At 35.6% G+C, this 27,377-nt stretch overlaps 1 protein-coding gene across 7 annotated transcripts in view; it reads left to right on the top strand.

Moving 5' to 3' along the window:
* itgb4 (integrin, beta 4) overlaps positions 1-27,377 on the top strand; it is a 63,198-nt gene extending 35,821 nt beyond the window's left edge. For 2 of the 7 annotated variants that reach the window (XM_087262842.1, XM_087262841.1), the window contains exons 27-43: positions 104-311; positions 2,172-2,492; positions 3,112-3,275; positions 4,080-4,260; positions 4,665-4,802; positions 4,896-5,078; positions 7,205-7,339; positions 10,963-11,106; positions 11,434-11,598; positions 13,496-13,657; positions 13,914-14,027; positions 16,308-16,457; positions 19,235-19,423; positions 21,337-21,492; positions 22,476-22,637; positions 22,769-22,882; positions 24,576-27,377. In XM_087262842.1, the coding sequence (XP_087118968.1) occupies positions 104-311; positions 2,172-2,492; positions 3,112-3,275; positions 4,080-4,260; positions 4,665-4,802; positions 4,896-5,078; positions 7,205-7,339; positions 10,963-11,106; positions 11,434-11,598; positions 13,496-13,657; positions 13,914-14,027; positions 16,308-16,457; positions 19,235-19,423; positions 21,337-21,492; positions 22,476-22,637; positions 22,769-22,882; positions 24,576-24,715 (2,826 nt within the window). In that variant the 3' untranslated portion in view covers positions 24,716-27,377. 7 annotated transcript variants of the gene reach the window in all.

Consider the following 27,377-nt stretch of genomic DNA (forward strand, 5'->3'; position numbering starts at 1 on the left):
AACACATAAGATCTCATTGTCTAATTGATTAAAAGACATACAGTTGTCATTGTTTGATTGCAGTATTTTTTTCATACTACTTTTTGCATTCTCTCCTGTACAGGACTATATTTCGGTAGATGGAGACTTGAGCTATGGAGCAGGTGAAACAGAGAAGATTGTCCCAGTGAAACTTCTGGAACTTGGAGAGCAAGATGGCCTGCTGGAGGACAAACAGGTCAAACAGTTTGTCATGGATTTGACCAACCCACGACAAAGCGCTAAACTAGGCCGTTACCCACGCACTGTTATCACCATCGCTGACAAACCAGGTACATATGAGCAATTCCATGCAAATGTCATCCTTGCCATGAAAAAAATGAAGGTTTCACCAAAATAGCGAAACCCTTTCTATATTTTTTGTGTAAGCAAGTATTTTATAGTACTTCAAAAATACTGAAAAATGTCTGACAATGTTTTCAAACAATAATATTTGATTTACCAAAGTCACACCAGTGGCAATTTCACATCTATCACATCCGTAACGGAGAGGTGTCACATCCATAATGAAGCTTTTTCCTCATAAATGCAAAGATGTCACATAAAATAAAATCAATCAATTTTGCTCTATAGAGAGCTGACTCTTACCCTTTTAAATAGCATTATTTCTTTTGGGTTGTGTGATTTAACTCACAGAATTTCTACAAAGTATGTTGTATACTTTAAACTCGCTAACTTTTTTGCTCACATCAATAAAGCATGACTATTTTCCTCATTTGAAAGGTAAAAAATAATTACAGGTTGATATTTTTTTGCGTTCGATAACTCTGTGGTTAGTTGTTTTGGAAAATATAAACAGATGTTTCAATATAATGTTAACATATACTTTCTATGTTAATTTATGTTTTGATTTTTTGTACTCCAAATGTAACATCCATATAATTTTGCTTCAATATCTTGAAGGACAGTTTGTTGTTATTCCTTTAAAGAGCCCCTATTTTGCATTATAAAAGGTCATATTTTGGTTTTGGGGGGTCTCCAACAACAGGCTGATATGCATGCAAGGTCAAAAAACACTTTCATTGTTTTCCAATATGCATTTATTTTTACCTAATTATCCCAACGACTCCAAGATTCGTTCAGCGATTCATTTGTTTCCAAACCCCTCCTTTGCGTGTGGCTAATCTGCGCTGATTGGTCCGATAACCCAGTCTGTTGGGATTGGTCGGCTGGGTTCAGCGTGAGACAGTGAGAAGAAATGACCACCACAGCTACGAAGTAGCAGAGAGTATGTGAGAGCCCAATAAAGCAATGCAGTTAAACACCAGCATATTACTCGACATTTAGCCCTAACCCCAAGTAATAACAACGACACACATTCAGTATTAATCCACAGAGTGGCAAAAGTTGAACTATTTTAGAACTATTTTGGAGTTCAAAAAAACTTTTAAATCAGTAAAGGAAGCACACATCACGTTTTTAACATAGTTTTGGACGCTATATGTGAATCGCCCATACAGACTCAACCTGAGAGATACCTTACAAGCCGCGTGGAGCAATTACTATTTACAACACACAATTAAACAAAACGAGGCAACAATTTTAATTACACTTACATGTTATGATCCTGAGGAAAAAGAAACTTGTCCATATGAACTGAATCAGTGCTGACAAAGTCTCATACATAATAGTTTCTGCTGCTCTTTCAATAGCAAACGGCCGACAAATCCCACATTGCAGCATAGGTTACTGTATCAAAAATCTGAAAAATGGCAGGAACAAACACGGCACTTGGTTGGCTATATTGTGGTGTTGTTGTAAAAGTGAACTTTAACCCTTTATTCCCGACAGCTGAATCTCCATCTGTCAGTGATTGTCATCTTCTCATCATGATCAGTCCTGTAATCCCCTGCGCTCCTCTAGTGTGTGAAGGGATAGACGCGTTCACATATTTTGTGATGAACTGTGTCGACGTTGATGCGTTAGAGCAAAAGATCCAAACCCAATATGATTCATTTATTTGACTCTGAGATGAATCAGTCGTTTTAAACATGCTGCACTAGATTTAAACCTCAGCTGGATGTTTTCATTCACTTAGTGCTGTGTAACACACTGCATAGAAGGTCATTTTTTAAAAATCCATAATAGAGGCTCTTTAAACTAAATCTAAACAATCTTGTGTCTCCTCACAGAATCCAGTGTTATGGCGTTTAAGAAGAGTACTCAAACTTTCAGTACCACCGACTCGCTCTACACCATCCCGGTGGAACGCACTGGAAACCGGGAGACTCCGGCCACTGTGCACTGGCGCACCAACAAGGCCTCGCGCTTCGACATCTCCAGCCCTCTCAAATTTGCACCCGGTGAAGCTGAAAAAAATATCCTCATCAATCCTCGTACACATCCATCTCCCATCATACCTGAGAAATTTAACCTGGAACTATTAGACCCAAGCAACAATGCAATTATCGGAAAGAGGAAGACCACGGAGGTGATTGTCACCGACGGTCGAGGTGAGGTGGAAAGAAAAGTGGACGTCTTGCAAATGCAAAACCTTTTTTTCTTACTTTAGTTCATGTTTTATTGGGTAACTGATGCTCCTATCCACCTTCAAATTGTGGGTTGCACTTTCAGTTTAGGAAAGTTCTGCTAAAATAATCCATATTCATATTGAAAAATGAGAACGAGCAATGCATCTGGCTTTATGCTTCATTTTTATCCATCTTAAAATTATTTATGCTTGGTTATTTTATCAAGACATTAGCATCACATGCATATCTAAGGCCGAAACTCTTTTGAGTTCACTGTTTTATTCCTACAAATTATGTCCTCTTTATATTCCATACAGTAAAGTAATAGTCCAAATTGCCATGCGAAGATTCGTGAGTTTTTTGGGGTTGTGTGTGGTCTGCTAAAAGTCATTTTGTTTATTCTAATAAATTATTTTTTTAAATTTTCAAATTGATAAATTATGAGGAAAGTTATAACAAACTTGTCGTCACCCTGTTTTTAAAACATTGCAGATTGTTTACAGTTTAATATAAGTTACTTAAACATTTTGGCAGTAGGAAAAAGGTAGATAATCAGCAGATACTAGAAATGATAATTATTATTTGCATTTGAACATTTCAGGGGATGGTAAAAATCAGGATTTCCAGAAGATGGAATATGTTACTCAAACAGCCACATCCCCCGGAGGACGCCTCTATTCTCCAGCCAACATTAAAGCCGTTCCTACCGGCCCTAAAAACATCCGCCTGAACTGGAAACCCAGCCAAAATGCCAATGGTTACAAGGTAGATCCTGTCAAATAATATCTACTGCATATATAGATCCTTTTTTGACTTATTTATTTATTTATTTATTGTGTACATCTGTAGAATTTATTTATCAAAAAATAAACAACGGTATCCGTAAATGAACAAACTGTAAATGAAGAGTGTGAAATGTGTGAAGCCTTTAAGCAGTTCCTAAGTGTTTACTTTATGACCAATATAACCAGTATCATTACTGTGTCTTTTCTAAATAATAGGACATTTTTTGTTCTGTATAACATCACTGACCACAAACTTTTGAATAACAGTGTATGTGACATGAAATGACAGGTTAGCTTGATATTGGGCTGTTTTTTTTAGCCATTTTTCTTTTTAGAAACACCACAGGAGCGTCTTATGTTCAATATGTTAAACTCACACATAAATGACAAGCTTTTTAATCTATAACTTTTTTTATATGAAAAAAATATGTGATTTCATGTGTGATTTCATTCATTCATTCATTCATTCAATCATTCATTCATTCAATCATTTGGTAGCCACTTTTATCTATAGCTACTTACAGTTCAGTACATCACATTTAACATACACATTTTCACTGGGCAGTAAACCTACTAACATGGCGTTACACTGGCGGGACAATGCTACAGAACAGCTATGATTCCATAATTGAAGTTTGTGTGATTTTTCTTCAAGGGTTTGCTTATGAATTACAATTATTGCAGTGTTTTATTATAATAGTTTTCAGATAAACATTAGCTTACTTAAATAGGCAGTTGAAAGATGTTTACCATGCCATTTGAGCTGCTATTGCTGTTATTGCAGGTGAAGTACTGGATTTATGGAGACCCCGAAGATAAAGCTAAATTTATGGATGTGAAGACGCCTCAAGCCGAGCTGACAAATCTCGATCCATACTGTGATTACGAGATGCGTGTTTGTGGCTACAATGCACTTGGAGATGGCAATTACAGTGATATCATCCAATGCCAAACCCTGGAGGATAGTAAGGCATTGTTTGAGTTTTTTTAGATTTTAATTGGTTACCTTCCGGGACCTTCGTTCATCTTCAAAACACAAATTGAGATATTTTAGAGGAAATCTGAGGGTTCACTGATCCTCCATAGACAGCAATGGCCCCAAAAAAGCCATATGGTCTCTTAATATGGTTTTTGGTTATTTTTCTGGACTTTGAATGAGTCAGGAGCTTTTCTTTCTCTGAAGGATAAAAGAGAGCTCTCAAATTTAATCTAAAATATCTTAATATGTATTCTGAAAATAAACAAATGGTTTGAAACAACATGAGGGAGAGTAATTAATAACAGAATTTTCACTGTTGGGTAAACTTACCCTTTAATGCTCATTTTAAAGTGTCACCCACTGTACACTGTATATTGTTTTAACCTACAGTACCTGGTGAACCTGGTCGTCTGGCTTTCAACGTCATCAGCCCTACTGTTACTCAGGTTAGTTGGGCGGAGCCAGCAGAAGCCAATGGTATCATCACTGGCTATGAGGTCATCTACATGCCCATTAACGAGGACAAGAGTAAGATCCTTAAAATATATATTCTGTGCATCAGTTTTGGGAGTGAAAGCTTCTCTGATTGTATATGTCTATTTTTTTTTTTTTTTTGTTCAGAGCCTACAGGACCTCCTAAGAAGGTGATGATTGACAACCCTAAAAAGCGCATGTTGCTCATTGAGAACCTGCAACCTTCTCAGACCTACTGTTACAAAGTGCGTGCCAGCAATAAGGTGGGCTGGGGCCCATACAGAGAAGCCACAATCAACCTGGCATCACAGCCTACCAGACCCATGTCAAGTAAGCGTCTCACAAAAATGGGGTGACACTGACAGGGTTCCCACACTTCTTGAAAGTACTTAAAAGTACTTGAATTTCAGATATTTAATTCAATACACCTTTGTTTGTATAGCGCTTTTACATTGTAGATTGTGTCAAAGCAGCTTCACATTAATGGTCATGATATATTGAACCAGTGTAGTTCAGTTTTTTTAGTGTTAAGTTCAACTCAGTTTAGCTCAGTTCAGTGTGGTTTACCGATTCCAAACCATGCAAGCTAGAGGCCACAGCGAAGAAGGAAAAAATTTTACCGATTGGCAAAAGTGAAGAAAAAAAAACCTTGAGAGAAACCATACTCAGTTTGGCACGATCAATTTAATTTCACCGCTGGCCAAACGTCTTGTGCAGAGCTGCAGACTCAGTGGCGGAGGCTAGAAGCTGGCCTCAGCGAAGACTCCTCTGTCCCTGAAGCGTCACTGGAATTAGTCTGATGCTCTCCACTCCTCCATGACCACCACAGCAGCTGCTCAGGATACGGCCTGGTCCAGGATATGGAAACCTTGGGATCATCTCGTCGCTGGTCTTGGATCCAATCAGTGACTTTGCATAGTCTAAGGGCCTCGTGAAGATTATCCCCAGGTGGAAATGGAGAATAAAGAGAATGAATTTAAGACATATGGATTCGAGGCCTGGAAAGTACTAAAAAACAAACACAGGGGTTTGAAAGGGCTTGACTTAAATTTAAAACTACATTTGTTTATGGTTTGATTTCAACAATTCTTCCAATTGTCAAAAAAAGAAATAACACTGACAAATAATGCACATTTTATCAATATTTCAGAAAATGCATTTGAAAATCACCAGTATTGATTTCAACAATTTTGCTAAAGTTCTTTCTTCTGACATTTTAATACTAAGTGTAAGAAAAATGTTATTTTATTGTTTATTTTATTTATTTTGATTGAATTCTTCAGAATGAGTTTTATACACAGCAATGAGTAGAACATAAACTGTATACAGTATTTTTCAGAACACCTAGTAAGCACATTAATAGGGAGGCTGTAACCTACTGTTTATGTATTATGGACAGTTTGTCACAAACATCATTTAAAAAATCAGCAATCAAAGAACATTCCCAAAGACAAAGAAAGAACGAGCCAATACTATCATTGCATTTTAGACATTGAGGTGAAACAGTGTTATTTATTTTACTATATTTATTTGGGGATATGTAAGTACAATATTAAGTTGTATTTTGTTTAAATCTGTTGCAGACTGAAATATTCAAGGGAGTCTGATAATATCATCCCACACATTTTCATCAATGTCACATTTTAAGTTCTAACTCCATGTCTTCTGCAATGAAATCAGATTGTCTGCTTTATACTGGTTTATAATGGAGTAAAATTTGAAAATAAAGTGCTTAACTTCAGCATTCTTAAGAAAGAATTTATGTAAAAAGAACTATTTTGTAAAAGAGCTATTTAAGGTAAGACTGCTGTGTCTAGTATGAATGACATGTCTTATCTGCAGATATTTAAAGAAATAATTTTTAGGGATATTATGCTTGAAATGTAACTCATCAAATGACATAAAAATATCCTTATGGAAGAGATCATATATCCTTTATATTTCCAAATTTATCCAGCTACCAAATTGAAAGCCCATATAAATATGGTAAAAATTTGTATTACTGGTCAGTGTGGATGAAATAGGCAAGTACTGATTGTACTTAAGAGATCCTCTGATCTGTGACCATGATTTGATAGCTCTAATATAATAATAATTATTAATAATAATAAATGGGTTTTATTTGACCTTGTAGGGAATTTGGGTATTTTCTGGTCAAGTAAATTAATCAGAGAAACTGGGTTATAAAACTCTTGTTTAATATCTACACAGAGCATCTTCAGACTTATGTACCCAGTCTAGTAAGTGAAATGTTAAGTACAGTAAGGACTTTCATGGTGCTACATATGCAGGGTCATGAATTACAAAAGTGCTTGATTTAAAATTAATGGTGCTTTAAGACGTCCTTGAATTTGCTGTTCATGAAAGCGTGGGAACCCTGCATTGATTTTAGCTGCCACTTTTGTACTGACTGTGATTGATTGTGCTGTTTGTTTTGGTTTACATCAACTCTACAGTTCCCATCATTCCCGACATTCCCATCGTGGATGCAGAAGCTGGCGAAGAGTACGACAGCTATCTGATGTACAGTAATGAAGTCCTGCGATCCCCAACGAGCAGCCTGAGGCCTAGCGTCACAGATCTGTCTGATGGTGGGTGTCAATTGTCATCTGGTGACGTTGTCAAAACTTTGGGGTCAGTTTGACAGAAATAACCATTTTTGTTCTGCATGGATGTTTTAAATTATGTGCATTAAACCAACAACAGTGACAGTAAAGACATTGGGCTCTATTTTAACATTATAGGCGCAAAGTCTAAAGCACATGGCACAAAAGCATTAAGGGCTTGTCCGAATCCACTTTTGCTATTTTAAGGACGGAACAATACCTCTGGCGCATGGTCTAACAGGCTTGTGCTTATTCTCTTAATGAGTTTTGGGTGTGTTTTGCGCATAATGTGCGTTAAACCAATCAGAGTCTCATCTCCCATTCCCTTTAAGAGTCGGTTGCGTCACACCATGGTGCATTTGCTATTTACATGGCGGACTTTGTAAGTGAAAAAACTGAATGCTTCAATAGCGAGAAAACAGTTAAACAGACCATCTGCATCGCTAGGATAAAGAATGAGCCTCATCCATTCGGCCTCTTTACTTTCTCTTTCTCTTTACTTTTACACTTACTCCTTTACTTTTGTGGATAAGGAAACGGTGTTGTACACACTCCACTAAAGACATCCATTAGCCTACATATTTAATTTCATTTGTTAAGCACAAAGATTTTGAGCAATAATAACAGTGTGGTCCAAAACTGTGTTGTATTCAAGCACACGTCCTATTCTTATGCCCTATATGGTGATGCGTCTCCAAAACCCGAAAGGTGGACAAATCTAAACTTGTTTTTATTAAAACAAATATAAAAATGCATATAAGAAATAATACTGCTACTAATAATAACATTATGCAAATGCAAAATAACATTATACAAATTCTTAATAATAGCAACGCACCAACAATGCACTTTAGCACACCCCTTTTTTAGACCAGCACGCCTATGAGTCCACAAAATGGTGCAAAGGAATTTGCTATTTAAACAACAGGGTGCAAAACGTGAAAATTAAGATTGCACTGGTCTGAAAATAGCTACAAATTGCACCAAACAAGTCTTCCGCCTTATTGCGTCGTGTATAATAGAGCCCTTTGATTCAAAATTTAAGATAAAAATAGATGTTTCTTGAGCACAAAGTTTGCACAGATTAACTTCTGATGTTAATCACTGAATGAGTAATGAATTAAAAGGAAAAAAGTGTATATTGTAATAAATTGTCACAATAAATCACATAAATGCAACCTTGGTGTCCATAAGAAAAGAAAAAAAAAAACAATCTTACCGACCTCAAACTTTTGTATTTGTTGAACATCCCTGCTGAAAAGACCAGGCTATATTTCCATGGTGGTCAAGGATGTTTAATGCTTGTTTAACTGGTAGACCATCACTATGGTGTACAGCATGGGTAAACTGGATGGCCATGCATCTCTTGGAAAACAGGATGCCTAACAATGCTAGTCTTTTCATTAGGGAACTGAAACAAGATTTTGCTCATCGAAACAAGATTTTGTCTGCATCGCATGCCTGAACATTTATGCTATTTCCATAGCATTTTGTGCTACATTGACCTGTAGAAACCACTGGTCAATAGCAGTCAGACATGGTCATATGCTTCCCAGTGTGGCGTATAAGAATGATGTGTTTACATCATTTGTATGCAGCTCCTGTTGAAATTGAAAGGTCCTTTCTAGTCTCCTTTCCACCTAAAACTCCACAAGCACTTGCCTTTGCCATTGTCATCAATGTCTTTTTCTTCTTTTTTGGCTTTGTGGTTGGGTTATTGGGCTCTTTATGAAAGTTTGAGAGACTTGGGATTCTTTGGGTTTTATTTGGCAAGAAGGCTATTTACTTTGCATTGCTAGTTAAACTAAGTATCCCTAGCATCACGGATGGGCTCAGAAGACATCAGCTTCCTACCTTTTCTTCCTTCCTTCTTGCCTGACTCTGGTTTTTAAAGAAATAGTTCACCCAAATATGAAACTTCTGTCATCATTTAATGTCTTTCAGGTTGTCACAAACTGTATGACTTTATTACTTTCTGACACTGATTTGGAATGGACATTTATAGTTATGGTGGGGGTGACACAGTGGCGCAGTGGTTAGCACTGTGGCCTCACAGCAAAAAGCTCACTTGTTCGAGTTGTGGCTGGGCCAGTTGGCATATCTGTGTGAAGTTTGCATGTTCTTTCCATGTTTGCATAGGTTTCCTCTGGGGGCTCTGGTTTCCCCCACAGTCCAATGACATGCGGTATAGGTTAAATGGATGAACTAAAATAGGTGTAGTGTATGTGTGCGCATGTGGAGAGTATGGGGTGTCCCCTAATAATTAAAGAGACTAAGATGAAGGAAAATAAATGAATATGGTCAATTATGGTCAATTTGGCTCATGGTCTGTTTTAAGTTTTTTAAAGTCACTTGGTTTTGTGTAAGAAACAGAATAAAATACAAGGTTATAAAATGCTGAATATCTTCCTGGATAAAAAAAATGTCATCAATCAGTATTTCAGGCATGAGGGTTACACACCTAAAACAACCAAGACTTTTTTTCTATCTTTATAGGTTAATTTTAGGTTATTTTCGGAATTATCCCATGAACGAACACAAACTATATACTATTCTATGTGTTGATTCTTTTTAGATTTCATTAGTCACACATTTCCGATGCCGTGTAGAGACCTTTAGAAAGGCAGAGGCTCGAAGTGAAGGGCCAGGGTGGTGATTGCGAAGTGAAGGGTGGGGTTGTTTGGGGGTGCGTGATCGTGATGTGAAGTGATGAGCGGGGATGTAGAGACCCTTTTGAGGGGCTACTTTTTCTACAAGGCAAACAAAGGGCTGGTGCTCAAGCACCCAAAGCCTCCACTCTGCACATGCCTGCATATTTCTATCTGGATTTATTAAAGGATTTTTTAATTTCTATTACACCTATGAGTCTTACCTTCTCACCATTCGGTTCCCTCTGGTGTTGAGTATGAATGAAACAAATAGTTATTTTATAGTTATAATTATTGATAATAATAGTTTACCACTCATATATACAGTAATGGCACTGAATTGTGTGTCATGTCATCTTATTTGTATTGTTTTTTTGTTTTTTTTACATATCATGAATATAAACAGAGCGGCACGGTGGCTCAGTAGTTAGAACGTTCGACTCACAGCAAGAAGGTCACAGGTTCGAGTCCCAGCTAGGCCAGTTGGCATTTCTGTGTGGAGTTTGCATTTTCTCTTTGTGTTCGTGTGGGTTTCCTCCGGGTTCTCTGGTTTTCCCTCACAGTCCGGTATAGGTGAGTTGGGTAAATAAAATTGGCCTTAGTGTATAAGTAAATGTGAGAGTTTATGGGTGTTTCCCAGTACTGGGTTGCAGCTGGAAAGGCATATGCTGCATAAAACATATGCTGGAATAGTTGTTAAGTCATTCTGACCTCTGATAAATCCGAGACTAAACCAAAAGAAAAGGAATGAATGAATGAATATAAACAATAATACTATATTACTATTGGACTATCAGCATTTAGCCATGTCTCCTTATGTGTTTTATAAAGTCATACAGGTTTCAGAGACGTTAGCTCATTAGTAAGCATTGACAGTTCATATTTGGGGTGAATTAAACTGAGCATGGACAGCCCACACATCCTCTGCCTTGCTTGCTTCCCCCCACATGATAACTGAAGGCTCACGCTGGAAGCATGTTAAGCTAGTCGGTTCGGACCTGGATCTGCGTAAAGTGTCCTGGAAACTGCCTGCTGACATCATCCCCCACCGCCTGAGCCCATCCACGGATGTCAGCGACAATCTTGCCCAGACCCTGGCACAAGGTGAAGACCTGTCCCTGGCAGACTGCATGCCATCTAGACCCAACATCAACCCACTGCTGTGCTATCAAACCCGTTTGAGTGCTAATTAGCATCACAAGTCTGAGAGTGCTAATTTGCATCAAATCTCTTGCTTAATGTAGCTAATTGCATAAAAATATTGTGTCTTTTGTCTGATTTGCAAGGCTTTCTGCAGTTTGGGTCTGTTGAGCTGATTCCGTCCTCTGGACCGCAGTTCAAAGCGCTAATCTGGAGCGCTAACATCAATTATGAAGAACTGATTTCGGCATGCTAGTTCATGATGTTGTCGTTTCTCTCGTGTCTTTGCAGATCAGTTCGTGAACGGAAAGTGGGAACAGAATTTCTTGTTTCCTGGAGGAGGAGGTGGTTCCCTCTCCCGCAACATCAGCTCTTCCTCAACCACATACAGCCATTCCACACCGCGTACCAATGTGACCAACAACAGCTCCACCACAACGTACATCTCTGGCAAAGGTATCAGAATAACACGAGTTCATTTTAGCATTATGATTTGCTATAATTGCACAGTATTCTTAATTACGCCGCATAACTGAGGACTTTTTAAGCAAAACATCAGTTGTGACAATCCTTGAATCAGGCTATAACATGATTATTGGGAGAAATAAATTGTGCCCAAAATTTTCTTTATTACCAAAATGAAAACTGCATGGTGCCTACTCCTCAGTAGGTACTGCATTTGAATTTAAATGTACTACTTGGCCGTTAGAAAAGTACGTTCTATACAGTTTAATACGGTATGAATGTGAGAAGCATGAATGGAGTTCGGGTATACTACATCTGCCATTTTGTCATGGTCACGTGACCTACCTGCGTCAGGTGCCTAACTTCACTCCCAAACTTTTGAAACATAACTGTGTGCTCTTACTCCATTCAGTTAGCAGTGACCAGTGCACATCGCAAACCATGTGAGATATCTTAGAGTAGGCAAGAGTAGGTGAAGGAAAGTTGTGTGTTATTTGACAAATATGGCGCCCCTTCTTGTGTACGCGCATCACGCAGTTAAACTCACAGAGGTTTATCATGACAGTTTTATCAATCATTTTTTCCCCGTAATTGACAGCAGGAACAAACATAGAAGCATTGTGCGATTGACAAGCAGTGCCTAATTATTTTCAAAAGAATTTAAAATGGCAAATGGGATGAATTTATACCCCATTTCGAAAGTAAAACATACTCTAATAGGTAGTGTAATCTACATAACATTAAGTGCAGTGTGTGGGTGAGAGTGAGCAGTGTTTCGATGTGTTCAAGTGTTGTTGTGGTTCTGTGACTGCTGGTGTTGGTTACTGTGTGGTTAAAATTATGACAGTTAAAGTAACCAGGTTAATTTCAAATGAAATGAATTAAAATTAAATTAAATATTAATCTAATATGTAAACAGTTGAAGTCCGTATTATTAGCCCTCTTAAATTATTAGCCCCCCTTGTTTATTTTTTCCAACCAATTTCTGTTTAATGGAGGGAAGATTTTTTACAACACATTTCTAAACAATAGTTTTAATAACTCATTTCTAATAATGGATTTATTTTATCTTTGCCATGATGTCAGTAAATAACATTTGACTAGATATTCTTTACAGCTTAAAGTGACGTTTAAAGGTTTAACTAGGTTAATTGGGTTAACTAGGCAGGTTAGGGTAGTTAGGCAAGTTATTGTATAATGATGGATTGTTCTGTAGACTATCTGAAAAAAAAGTAGCTTAATAGGGCTAATAATTTTGAAATGGGTTTTAAAATGGTTTTTAGAAAATTAAAAACTACTTTTATTCCAGCCGAAATAATACAAATAAACTTTCTTCTGAAGAAAAAATATTGTCAGATTTTTTTGAGCAGATTTTTTATTTTATTTTTGTGCGTTTGTGCGGGTTTTGCACATTTTGGGCTGGAAAAGTCAGCTATATCTGGCAACACTGATTATACCATCCAAAACAACAGATTAAGCATCAAAAGTAACATGAAAGTATGTTTCAGAAATCCTTTAATAGCTTTGCATACACAGCAGACTGGTATTTATGGTGGTAAATATTCGGTGAGTATTCAATAAAAGTGTGTTTTAAGATAATAAAGAAAGTACATTGTGGTCTGTTATACAAACCAATTGATTCTCTTGGGGAGCACAGACAGGACTTTTCATCTAGTGTTTCTTTCCTGTCTGTATTCATTTTAGACAGGATTAGCACTGAATAATATCATTTAGAGCATCTATTTTTGTGTTTCACTGAAACCAAAAATTTGGTTTGGAATAGTGATTTATAATTGATGACAGAAAGGGCTCATGAATCATCCTTTAAATTACTTCATATGCTTTAAATGCACAGTTCATCAGTTCATCCTTGTTTTCTATCAATCAGGAGGCTCAACTACACACAGATATGATGTAAGAGACGGTGGACTTCTCAAAGAAGACGTGATCCTGAGAAAACGCTCTGAAAACAGGCATTACACAGAAGGTGATGGTGTGAGGGACTCAATCGTAATGGGAAACCTGTCTGGTGGACTTTTGGACAATTTAGGTAATGTGAGCTTGATAGATCTGCCTCCACATAATTTCAAAACCAATCAAATTTGATGTAATGCCTGGCAAGGTGCAGCTTTTGGCAAGAATCCTCGGCTGACTCTCGCTTCATCCCCGCTCTTCTTTTTCTCCTCCTCCTCCTTCTCCCATTTGTCTTTTCTCTACACATTTTTCCCCTGCTGATTTCTCGTCATGCGACGGCTGCCTGCCAACCCTTTCCCTCCACACCCTGCCGTGGCTTGGCTGCCTCTCAGGGGTCTCTAGCTTCAGCCAGACTACATCTACCAGCTACAGCTTGAGCTCCAGAGCTCGTACTCAGTCTGAAGATATCAACGATGCTCTGCTGAACCTGGATAGTGTTCTTCAGGGTGAGTGAACCTGGAAACAACCACCAGTGCATCATGGGAGGCTACTTTGAAACTAGATGTCAATGTAAAGTGGTCAAATCATATATAAAAGTTTTGGTATACATTCAGTATAAAATGTTATTTTTATTATTATTTGTTTTAGATCAAAATTAAATACTTTTATTAAACTTTGTATATTATATTATATTATATTATATTATATTATATTATATTATATTATATTATATTATATTATATTATATTATATTATTTTATGTTATTTTATTTTTTTTATATAATAGTATATAATATTATATTATAATATATTATTTTATATTATATTATAATATATTATTTTATTTTATATTAATTATATTATATTATATTATATTATTTTATATAATATTATATAATATTATATTATTTAATTTTATATTATATTATATTATATTATATTATATTATATTATATTATATTATATTATATTATATTATATTATTTTATTTTATATTATATTATATTATATTATGTTATATTATATTATTTTATATTATATTATATTATATTATATTATTATATTATATTATATTATATTATATTATATTATATTATATTATATTATATTATATTATATTATATTATATTATATTATATTATATTATATTATATTATGGCAGTTGCCAAAGGTGAATGAATGAATATTTTATTATGTCATAATATTATAAATGTACCATTCTCTATTAAATTTATATAAATACATATGTTGCATTTTAACAATGGTGGTCTTCAATTTTTTTTCAATTTCTTAATTTGTGTAATTATTTTGACACTAGAAGATTGAGATTATCGAATAGTGTTAAACATAATTATAATTTAATAAAATTGATGCATTCAGCAGATGTCTTTATTTTAAAAATAAAAAATAAAATTTGATATACATTTGCTGACAGACAGTTTGAGCTATTTATCAGAATTATGGGAATTAAATGCTATTAAATAGTATTTAATTGGATGAACATTTTTAGTCTTATGCCTTATCCAAAATATAAAAATACAAATAAATACAATCAGATCATTTACTTTAACCATTACTATTGGAATGTGAAGACTTTCAACCAGCACAACAAAACATGCTTCTGAAGACAATCACCTACTGCACCTTTAACATTTTAAATGTGATTACTAAATACATACAGTAGAAGTCAGAATTATTAGCCCCCCTTTGAATTTTTTTATTTTTTTAATATTTCCCAAATGATGTTTAACAGAGAAAGGAAATTTTCACAGTGTCTGATATTATTTTTTCTTCTGGAGAAAGCCTTGTTTGTTTCATTTTTGCTAGAAAAAAAAGCAGTTTTTGATTTTTCAAAAGCCATTTTAAGGTCAAAATTATTAAGCCCCTTTAAGCTATATATTTTTTAAATAGCCTACAGAACAAACCACTGTTATACAATAACTTGCCTAATTACCCTAACCTGCCTAGTTAACCTCATTAACCTAGTTAAGCCTTTAAATGTCACTTTAAGCTGTATAGAAGTGTCTTGAAAAATATTGAATAAAATATTATTTACTGTCATCATGGCAAAGATAAAGTAAATCAGTTTTTGAGATAAGTTATTAAAACTATTATGTTTTGAAACATGTTGAAAAATCTTAAACAGAAATTGGGGGGGAAAATAAACAAGAGGGCTAATAATTCTGGCTTCAACTGTATATGGTACTTTTTAAATTGCATTATTTTTAAATCTACATCTATTATACTTGATTTTGACTCTTATAGGATATTCAGTTATTATAAGCTAAAATCATCTTTCAATATGTATCAATTCATCAGTTTACCAAGACACTGTTTAATTACTGTAAAAGTTGCTGAATCATCATAATAACAATATTTAATCTGGAAAAAAAACACTGAGGATAAAAGCATTAGAATTACTTTAAAAATGATATTAACTAAAATCTTTTTTTTTTTAAATGAACACATTCAAAACAAATTTATGAAAACATGTATGATTATTGTCTAGTTCACCTGGCAAGAACAAAATACAGTTTATCAAAAATGCTTGTGAGCATTAGCTAGTCACAGGAAAAGTATCAATAAAAACAGCTGAGCTACTGTCAAACTACTGAACTATGTAGGAAGTTTGTAGCGTCTCTGCTTTTACTTACACACTGACACACCTCAGCCAATTCCCCGCTGTTTTCCCAATGCTGAACCAATCAAGCAATCTGTGGCTGCAAAATGAAATGTGTGTGTTCTGCGGTTTGACATTGTGCCTTGTGAACTGCTCGTGCCCTCAGAATCGCGCTTCACCCCGGGTGTTCCCGCGACTCCCAGCAGACTGGTGTTTTCAGCTCTGGGCCACACGGCTCTCAAAGTGAGCTGGCAGGAGCCACACTGCGAGTCTGATGTACTGGGATACTGCGTCCTTTACCAGCTCATCAATGGAGGTGAAACATCTTTTCTCATTCACACATGTTAGACTTGGTCAATGTTAAAATAAAACTGTTTTCGACACTATGGGTAAAAGTCTGTGTTAAATAAAACATTATGTTTATGCTTGCTAGCGCACTTTGTTATTCTTTAGGTAAACAAGTCAATCCACTAAAAAAAAAAAAGTGTTGGTAATCTTCAATCAAATTCTGCCCATTTTCTTACGTGTTTGGAGTGCCGGTCCTTGTGTTGTCATCAGTTTGATGCCTTTAGCTATTACCGTTAGCTTGCTATGAGGGAATGACATGCAATATCTCTACTCAATATTCAGTTTCAGATGGAAGTATATCAACATACTGAAATAAAATTTCCGGTTCACATGGACTTTTAACTGATTATGATGACCACATTCTAACTGTATTGCATTCTGTAACTTGCGGGCCCCTATGCACCTTGCGTAGTCCAAGTATAAGGTAGATCGGTACTAGTTCTCAGTTTCTTTGGATTTTTTTTAGATATGGTAAAATGTTTTAATCTATAGTGAGAACATTTCTTCAAAACTTAAAATAGAAATTTTGTTATTTAGAGCTTTAAAGAGCCCATATTATACATGAACTAGGGTCATATCTTGGTTGTAAGGGTCTCCAACAACAGTCTAATATGCATGCAAGGTCAAAAAACACTTTCATGGTCTTATAATCTGCATTTATTTTTACCTAATTATCCCAGCGACTCCCGTATGAATCATCCAGTGATTCATTTGTTCCCAAACCCCTCCTTAGCGCGAAGCTAATCTGCGCTGATTGGACCGATGACAGTCTGTCGCGATTGGTCGACTGCCTTCAGTCAGAGAGTGAAATGCCCAATAGCTAATCAGCAATATAAAAAGTAATCACAGTTCATACACGCTCGATAGTGTAGGCGTGGATTTTAGCTGCCACACACACACCTCCGGACGACAACGCTTCCGCCCGCACCCGCCAGGTTTCTCTCTCTCTCTCTCTCTCTCTCTCTCTCTCTCTCTCTCTCTCTCTCTCTCTCTCTCTCTCTCTCTCTCTCTCTCTCTCTCTCTCTCTCTCATACGCGCGCGTGCGCACTAACACACATACACACAAGCACCAAGCAGACACATCTTTCTCATTCGCATAGCAAGATCCGTGATATTGCTAGACAGCCCGCTCCCGTCCCAAATTAAACCCGTTACCGACCGCTCCCGCGATTTATTCGGAAATTTATTACCGCGCCGCAGAAATCTGGCGCGGGGACAGCCGCGGGTATGTAGACCTCTACCACGGAGCTCCATAAACAAAGCAGCACGCGTCGCGTTTTTAACGTGACTTTGCACGCGATAAGAGAATATAGCCAGTTAACCTGATACAGTACACTCGGTTACAAGTAACAAATCACAACTAAATACATTTGCAAGCCAGAGTCAACGAGGCAACAACTTTAATCGCAAGTACTTACACTTGAGAAATGGAAACCCATCCTGACGTCCATCAGTAAGTTACTCTTTACTGATCCTTCCTTTAACAAACTCAGATGAAGTATTCTTTGTAGCATGTAGTTTCCAGAAGTTTCCAGTAGTTTCCAACTGCTTGGCTATAATGCTGATGTTTCGTCTTTGGGTAGAGACTCGATATAATATCCATCTGCAGTGTGACTTCAATCGACCGGCATGTTTGTGTGCGTGTGTTTGTGGGTGTGTGTGTGTGTGTGTCTGGGTTTCTGCGTCAGAGGGCGGGGCCTCAGGTTTGAAATCTCCCGGGTTTGCGCGTACACGTGAATAACTTGGTTTCCTTCGTACGTCATGGCGAAACACCTAATGACTCGGTATCAAGGCGACTCGTTTGAAGCACTATGAGTCGACTCTTTTATAGATGAATCAACCGTTTTAAACACTGTATTCTTACAGATTTAAGCCTTAGCTGGATACTTCACTTCACTTAGAGCTGTGTTACACACTACATGGAGGGGAATTTTCAAAAACCCATAATATGGGCTCTTTAAAGTGTGTCCTAACTTCAAGCGACGCCACAACATGCGATAAAAATTATCTTTTCCGTGTTAAAAGATGTTTTTGTCCTAACCATCCACATGAAGGCGACACGCCAAATTTCTGTTAGTCGCAAGAGAACAACATCATGTACTACAGTGACAAAGATCACCTCAGGTAGAGATTATGTGCTTTAATCAGTGTTAAATGCTCCTAATGTGAGTTTAAATATCATTTTACATGACATTTATTGCCATAATGCTGAACGCAGCAGCAGATAGTTTACCTCAGATCTTAAAAATAAAACAACCTGCAGACAGCTTGAAAGTTAAATTCAGAAATGTGAGTGTAAATTAACAACGTCAGTCACTTAGTACTCTATTAATAACGTTAAAGAGGTTAAATATGTATTATTAGATTAAAAGCCTTTATGCTATTTCAGTGGGAGATGCTGTTACCAGTATTTGAATGTTTCTGTCGTGTCTCATCACTTTTGGTGCAGAAAGCCAAATTGTTTGTTGCTGGAGTTGTGTGTTGTTAGACACCGTGTTAGACCTTTTTTCTTTCCGAAAATGAAGATCAGAATAAAAAAATGTTTGTTTTTTGTGTGATTTGAAAATCAGGGTTATTTCTCAACTTTTTCAATATTAAAAAAATTATATATATTAATAAATAATAATAATATTTTAAAAATAAGATTGTAAATCATAAATTTACACAGTATTGAGAATACAATAATTCTTTAGTTGTTGTTTATTGATTTTTATTTCATTGTATTGTATTGTGTTTGTCTGTTAGGTGACGTAAAACGTATCGAGGTGAACAATCCTGCTCAGAACTCAGTGCTGGTTCAGGATCTCCTGCCTAACCAGTCCTACATCTTCAAAGTCAAAGCACAGAGTCGAGAGGGCTGGGGTCCTGAGAGAGAGGGCGTCATTACCATTGAGTCCAACGTCGACCCCAAGAGTCCACTGAGCCCAGTGCCCGGTGAGAGGAACACACTGCACAAACACAGTTCTTTCATCCACCTGATTTTGGAGATTTTGAGTGTTTTTTTAAGTCAAATGTAAGCCAAATCTTTTGCAACACATTACCAATTTCAATTGCAATACATGTTTTAAAGTCTATTTTCTCAAAATGCTTTTTTTGCACTAAGGCTTAAATCTGCACCTCGTGGGCTCTTGCACAGACAGTTTTATTCATATCTGTATTATGAAGGATTATAGAGATATATGTTGATATGTGATTTGCCTGATTGGACAAAAAAATATGGCTTCAGCATCAATATCCCAGTGTGCACATCCGCAATAGTCACGTCGCAGAATCTGCTACGATAAGTCTGAATTACACTACTGGTCAAAAGTTAGGGGTCAGTACAGTATACATAAAATACAGTACAAATTGTAAAATAGTGAAGTGTTATTGCACTGTAAAATAACTGTTCAAAGTAGTTTATCATTTAATTTAATAGTTTATTCCAGTGATTTTAAAGATGAATTTTCAGCTACATTACTCCAGTCTTGATGATCCTTCAGAAATCACTCTAATATTATTATTATTATTATTATTATTATTATTATTATTATTATTATTATTATCATTTTTATTCATTCATACATTCATGCATTTTCTTTTCAGCTTAGTCTCTTTATTAATCTGGGGTCGCCACAGCGGTATGAAATGACAACTTATTCAGCACATGTTTTACACAGCGGATGCCCTTCGGGAAACACCCATACACACTCATTCGCACACTCACATATACTACGGACCATTTTTAGCCTACCTAATTCACCTGTACCGCATGTTTTTGGACTGTGGGGGAAACCAGTGCACCCGGAGGAAATCCACGCCAACGCAGGGAGAACATGCAAACTCCACACAGAAACGCCAACTGACCCAGCCGAGGCTCGAACCAGCGACCTTCTTGCTGTGAGACGATAGCACTACCTACTGCGCAACCGCGTCTCCCTATCATTATCATTTTTATCATTATTATTAAACAGAATGAAAGAATAATTTACTTTAAAAAAATGCCTAAAAAACTGACCTCAAACTTTTGACCGCTGGTGTATATTTGACCAGGAGCCAGAGAACATATGTGATTTGTAGAGTCACTGCAAAGTCCAACCATAATAGAGTGAAAGTGTCATTAGTGTGTTTTTAAGGCCTTGGATTGTGAGCGTTTTAAGAGAGTTTGTAACATGTGGGCACAAAAAATGATGACATTTGAGGTGTAACCTTGATGAATTGTATTTAATTCTACAGTAAGGAAATACTCAGTGTTATATTTTTATTTGCACTGGAAAAAAATGCTTTTCTTACAATTTCTGTAATAAATTTTTGTATCAAACCAGAAACAATATTATTTTACTTACCCCATTGGCAGATTATTTTGCTTGTTTGAAAAATGTATTATTTTACAGAACACAACAATATTTTTACTTATTAGACTTAAAATTTTACTTAAAATTGAGATATTTGGAAAAAAAAATGTGTTCTGACTATTCAAATTCTGTACCTGAATACTGTTAGACTCCTGAGGAAAAACGTCAAATATAGCTATTCAAACCATTCGGTGAAATTGTTGAAAAATAAAATCCAATATCGTGCAACCTTAACATTTATGCAAATTGGTGCACATTAAATGAAATAGTGCCTCAATTGCATATTTAAATGTAACAATTTAGAACATTTTGACTTGTATTAGAAAAATGTTTTTAATTCCTATTGTAATCAGTCAACTGGGAAAGTGTGGTAATAACTATTATACTCTATTATACCCTGTTTACCAGCAGTGTATTGTCTTAACTGTTGTCAGCAGGGGCAGCTTTGATGAAATCTTCAACCCACTTCATCTTTAAATTATTAATAAACATGTTCTCATGCATGTTCTTCAGGGTCTCCGTTCACTCTCAGCACTCCCAGCGCTCCAGGACCTCTGATCTTCACAGCGTTACGTCCAGATACACTGCAGCTGAGCTGGGAGAAACCCCGAAAACCCAACGGAGACATCCTGGGATACGTGGTGACCTGCGAACAGCTGCATGGTGGAGGTCAGACACCATCCTGTTTTAAAGTTTCATATGAAACACAATATTGTCTCTGATTTACCAGTAAATACATTCCTTAACAAAGCCAAACCAGAGCATTTGAGCGTCTCAGAGAAACACTGCAGTGAATCATTCCTTATTGAATAATTTCTTAAACAAATCATTTGAGTCAATGATTCAATGATCCATTCATAAAGACAGTTGCTTGCTTGGTTTTTGAATGATTCAGTAGTTTTGAACAAATCTCTTGAGCCATTGATTCACTGATGCATTTGAAAAGACAGTTGCTTGCTTGGTTTCCAAATGATTCAGTAGTTTTGAACAAATCTCTTGAGCCATTGATTCACTGATGCATTTGAAAAGACAGTTGCTTGCTTGGTTTCCAAATAAATCAGTTGTTTTGAAATAATTGCTAGAGCCATTGATTCACGGATGCATTCGTAAAGACAGTTGCTTGGTTTCCAAATGAATCAGTTGTTTTGAACAGATAGTTTGTGCTACTGATACATTCATAAAGACCGTTGTTTGCTTGGTTTTCAAATGAATCAGTTGTTTTAAGCAAATTGTTTGAGCTGCTGATTGATTCATAAAGACAGTTGCTTGCTTGGTTTAGAACAAATCGCTTGAGCCATTGATTCACTGATCCATTTATGAGGACAGTTGCTTGCTTTGCTTCTAAACGAATCTTTAATTTTGAATGAATTATGTGAGTCATTGATTCACTAATCCATTCATAAAGACTCTTGCTTGACTTCTAAATAAGTCAGGAGTTTTAAACAAATTCAGTGAATCGCTCATTGAGACACTGACTTGGTGGCATTTTCTGGCAGTTTTAGTGTCATATACTGTATGTACATCTATGACAGGCCTGAATGATTAAAATTTCGAACACAAAATCACAGTAAGCTCAATGCTGCTTTATTATCGTTGTCAGAAAAATCACACAAAATATCGACATCACTTTTTTGTGCTTTGAATTCGTACAGGAGATCTTCGCTCCTTCCAGGTGAATGGCAATGCAGCCACTTCATTGACTGTCTCTGACCTGAAAGAAAACATGCCTTACAAATTCAAAGTTCAAGCTCAGACCACGCAGGGCTTTGGCCCAGAGCGAGAGGGAATCATCACCATCGAGTCCCAGGATGGAGGTTTGTGACTTATTATGATCCAGTCAAATCTCAAAGATTTTTATATCACAGTGTATTTTGTGATGTCTTTGAGGATGTGGCTGGTAATGATGAAGTGTGTTTGCTAAAGCCTGTTTTCTGGTCTTCCTCAGGCTCCATGTCCCAATACAGCAGTCAGTCGGTCACGAAGAGAGAGGTGTTCAATCTGCCCACAGAAATCACACACACTTCACACACCATGTTCTCAGAGCCCTTTGTTTCTTCAGGTAAAAACACACGCTCCACGTCTCCCTGAGTTTTAATCCTATGCAACTCTGGAGTTTTGTTTTAATGGTCCTCATAGAATGTTGAATGTTATTTTATAATGTATAAAAATATAAATACATTTTTATTTATGATCCAAAAAATACATATTATAAATGAATATGCAAAAATATATATGTTTTTATGGCAAATATAGTTTTGAAAATAAAATGAATAATTTTAACCTATTGATTTATTAATCTACTTATTTATATTGCAACTAAATATAACAAATTTAGTATGATTATTTTGATTAATTGTGTATTTATTTGGAGATATGCTGAATTTGATTTTACTTAAATGAAACAAATTTTTACATATATTTTTATTTTAATAAGTTTATTACTGTCAGGTTTAAGTTATTGTTATTATTATTTTTTTTTTGCAATACAAATTGCACCACTGGATCACAGAATGTTTTTTTTTCATAATTTTTCATAAATAAAACAAAAAAAATAAAAAATGTTTTTGACATTTGAACTTACACTCATTATTCATGTTAGTTCAGTGCAATCTGATTAACACGTTTTTACTGCTGTTACTAAATATATAGTAGTATTAAATAATTATTTTTTACTAATAATTGTTATTATTGGATGTCACGGTGGTGCAGTGGGTAGCACGATCACTTCACAGAAAGAAGGCCGCTAGTTTGAGCCCTGGCTGGGTCAGTTGGCATTTCTCGCTGCAGAGCCACTTAAGCTCCAGCGAGGGGGAGCTTGAGCTTAAACTCCTCCTTCTATAAGCTGTTTTAATGCGTACATCCACCTAAGTTTACATGTCCAAAGACATGCGGTATAGGTGAATTGAATGAGCTCAATCGGGCATAGTGTGTGTGACTGGGAGTGTATGAATGTTTCCCAGTACTGGATTGCAGCAGGAAGGGCATCTGCTGAGTAAAACATATGCAGGCTAAGTTGCCGGTTCATTCCGCTGTGGCGACCCCTGATGAATAAAGAGACTAAGCCGAAAAGTAAATGAATGAATGATTGGATAAATATATATGCAAAAAATATAAATAAAAGGTTATCCTTGCAGATTTTGATTAATATTTTTTTCTATAACAAATATTTTTAATTTTAAAAAATAAAACAAATAATTTTAGCCTACTGATTTATTAATCTATTTATTTATATTGCTGTTAAATATAAAAAAAAAATTGTTTAAAATTTTATTTTAATTTTTGCAATACCAAATGCACCACATTTTCATATTTTTTCATAAAACAAAATGAAATAAAAGGTTTTGACATTTGAGCCTTTACTGATTATTCTTGTTAGTTCAGTACAATCTGAGTAACAAGTTATTATTGCTGTTAGTACATGTGTAGTATTATTAAATAATACATTTTTTACTAATAATCTTTATTATTTTGTGATTGGTATAATATTTTAACCTCAAATTAATGCAAGGTTTTAAAGCACAAAAAATAAATGATAATAAAATGTTGTAATTTTACCTTTCAGTTTTGTACTTTTGTCTTTTTTTGCAGTTTTTTCCCCTTTTTCCCCATTCATTATTTATATTGCTTTAAAAAGACTTTTTGAAAATTAGCCATTGAACATATTGATTTATTATTTATTGGTTTATTATTATTATAAATGTTTTATTATTATTATTATTATTTATGTATTTATTTTGTGCTTGTGTTTGTAGACGGGATGATGATGATGTCGAGCAGGCAGATCACAGAGTCGGGTGGCTCCATGACACGGCAGGTGGAGATGGTGCAGAGAGGAGTGATGTCCAGCAGCACCGTCACCAAGAGGCTGGAGAGACAGTACTACGAGGCCTGAAAACAGAGCTCCTGCAGTCTCATGAACACCAAAGCCTTCAAGCCTTGATCAAATGTGGAATGTAAAGACTTAATTAAACCTTTGAGTGTTATTTCAACCATTCCAAACAGGTATTTGTTAAAACCTATTTGTTGCAACAAACCATGTTTCCTACAGAGTGTAGATGTCGAGTTCTGGAATTAAAAGAAAAACTCCATTCTTTTCTCCATAGGGAAACTGATAAACCTTTTAAAGGAATAGTTCACACAAAACTGAAAATTCGGTCATTGTTTACTCACACTTCTCTAGAAGATAAAAATAAAAAAACGTTTAAAATCATTGATCAATGACTTCCATAGTATTTGATTCTTCTACTATGGATGCCAGTGCCTACCGGTTTCCAACATTCATCAAAATATCTTCTTTTGTGTTCAACAAAAAAAAAAAACTCATAAAGGTTTGGAACCAATTTAGGGTGAGGTAAATCGTGAGAATTTTTTTTTTTTTGAGTGAACTATCCCTTTAAATTTGACCATTTTTATCCCTCTGATGTTTTATGTGCTTTTTGCTGATCTGGTCAAATTTATTCACCCTACTTTTTAAACGATTGTTTAATTGCAGAATTCAAACTACATTACCCACAATACCACACACTATTCAGAAAATTAGCCAAATAGAGAGCTTTATCAAATAGAGTGCTCCAAAAAAGCTGTTTAGCACCGCCCACTTACAGCAATGCTAATTATCATTCTTAAAATGTTAAAATGTTTATGTAAATATGCACAATTATTTAATGGCAGAATTCAAACTACATTCCACACGATTCTATTTGGAAAATTAGCCAATCAGAAAGCATTATCAAGCAGACTACACCAAAAGAGCTGTTTTGCACCTCCCACTCACAGCAATGCTAATTATAATTCTTAAAATATTTATGTAAATATGCACAATTATTTAATGGAAGAATTCAAACTACATTACCCACGATTCTATTTGGAGAATTAGCCAATCCAAGAGTGTTATCAAGCAGAGTCCTCCAAAAGAGCTGTTTAGCACCGCCCACTCACAGCAATGCTTAATATCATTCTTAAAATACTGAAATGTTTATGTATATATGCACAATTATTTAATAGCAGAATTCAAACTACATTACCCACAATTCTATTCAGAAAATTAGCTAATCAGAAAGTGTTATCAAGCACAGAGTACCCTAAAAGAGTTGTTTAGCACCGCCCACTCACAGCAATGCTACTTATCATTCTTAAAATACTGAAATGTTTATGTATATATGCACAATTATTTAATGGCAGGAATCAAACTACATTACCCACAATTCTATTCAGAAAATTAGCCAATCAGAGAGCATGATCAGTCAAAGTACTTTCAGAATACTGGAATTTTCTGCCCTGAACACATTGTAGCGTTTAATTTGTCACGACAAATGTGACAGGATACACGTTAATATCCACTGCTGTTTGGATCACATTTGATGATGACTGATGATCACAGAGAGCAGAACAGATCTTTTAATCCTAGTTGTTTTGCGTAAATTCTGTCTTGTTCATATAATTATACGTGTTACTATGGAGACATGTTAATATGCGGCTGTCAATCTCAATCTCGGCGTGCGGGGAAACTGCACTCATACGTCACGTTGCAGAGGGCCTCAAAATGGCAGGGATTCTTATCCTACTTTAACGCCAGGAAAAAAAAAAAAAATAGAGACTTATTGTGTTCATATCACCCCAATATGACTGTGGACACACTATAGCTCCACACAGTTCTGTCCAAACATAGGTGCCCTTTAAAGTAACATAAAAACATTTGTTATCATAACTTTTTGTCGTGTAATTTTTTGGCAGTGTGTCATTGTAGTAATTTCCCTCACTGAAGGAAAATTTTACCTTAGAGTTTTGTAGCTTTGCCTTTTTTGTGCGGTTTTCTTCCCTGCAAAGCAAAGTTTGGTTGGCTTCATTGTTTATTATGCTTAAAGACTTTGGAAATCCCTTTTGGAAAACTAAATTAGAAAACTACTTCCAGAACCAGCATTGCTGAAAAAGTGTGGGCACTTATCTACTATACGTTTTTTCTTCTGTTGCTTATTTTGAATGTCAGATTTCATATCATGATGTTTATATCATTGATGTTAAGTTGTATCTAGTTTCTTGTAGAGGTTTTTTAAATGTATTTTTCACATTAAATATGCAATGCCTCTTGATTTAAAACATATACTTTCAGATGCTCATTAGTATTTGTCCTCTTCACTCAAAAAACTGAACTTCTAAAAGGTTGCATAAAAAAAAAATGTTGCAACATGAGCGCATGCATATGGACTTGATTCTTAAGACTGTAAATACGTTACTGAGGTTTTGTTTTTTTTATTGCCTGGTTGCAAGATGTGCTTATGTAACTCCAGGCCTGTTTTTCCAGATGACTTAAAGTTTGCTAGGTTTGTACACGATTGGAAACGAGTACCAATCCCACACCTATGTTCATTTAAACAACTTTTGAAAGCAATCTGTATGATACTTTTTACTTGTAGGGAGTTTTTTTTTTTTTTTTAGATATTTTATATAAAAATTGCATTTCATCATCATATTCAAGCATTATTATGTAGTGCGCAAGACTTTTCACTGCATATCAGTTCACCACACTTAATGAAACAATAAATCCTCTTACCGCA

The sequence above is a fragment of the Danio rerio genome, chromosome 8, assembly GCF_052040795.2.
Source record: "Danio rerio strain M-AB ecotype USA chromosome 8, GRCz13ab, whole genome shotgun sequence".
Taxonomy (NCBI): Eukaryota; Metazoa; Chordata; class Actinopteri; order Cypriniformes; family Danionidae; genus Danio; species Danio rerio.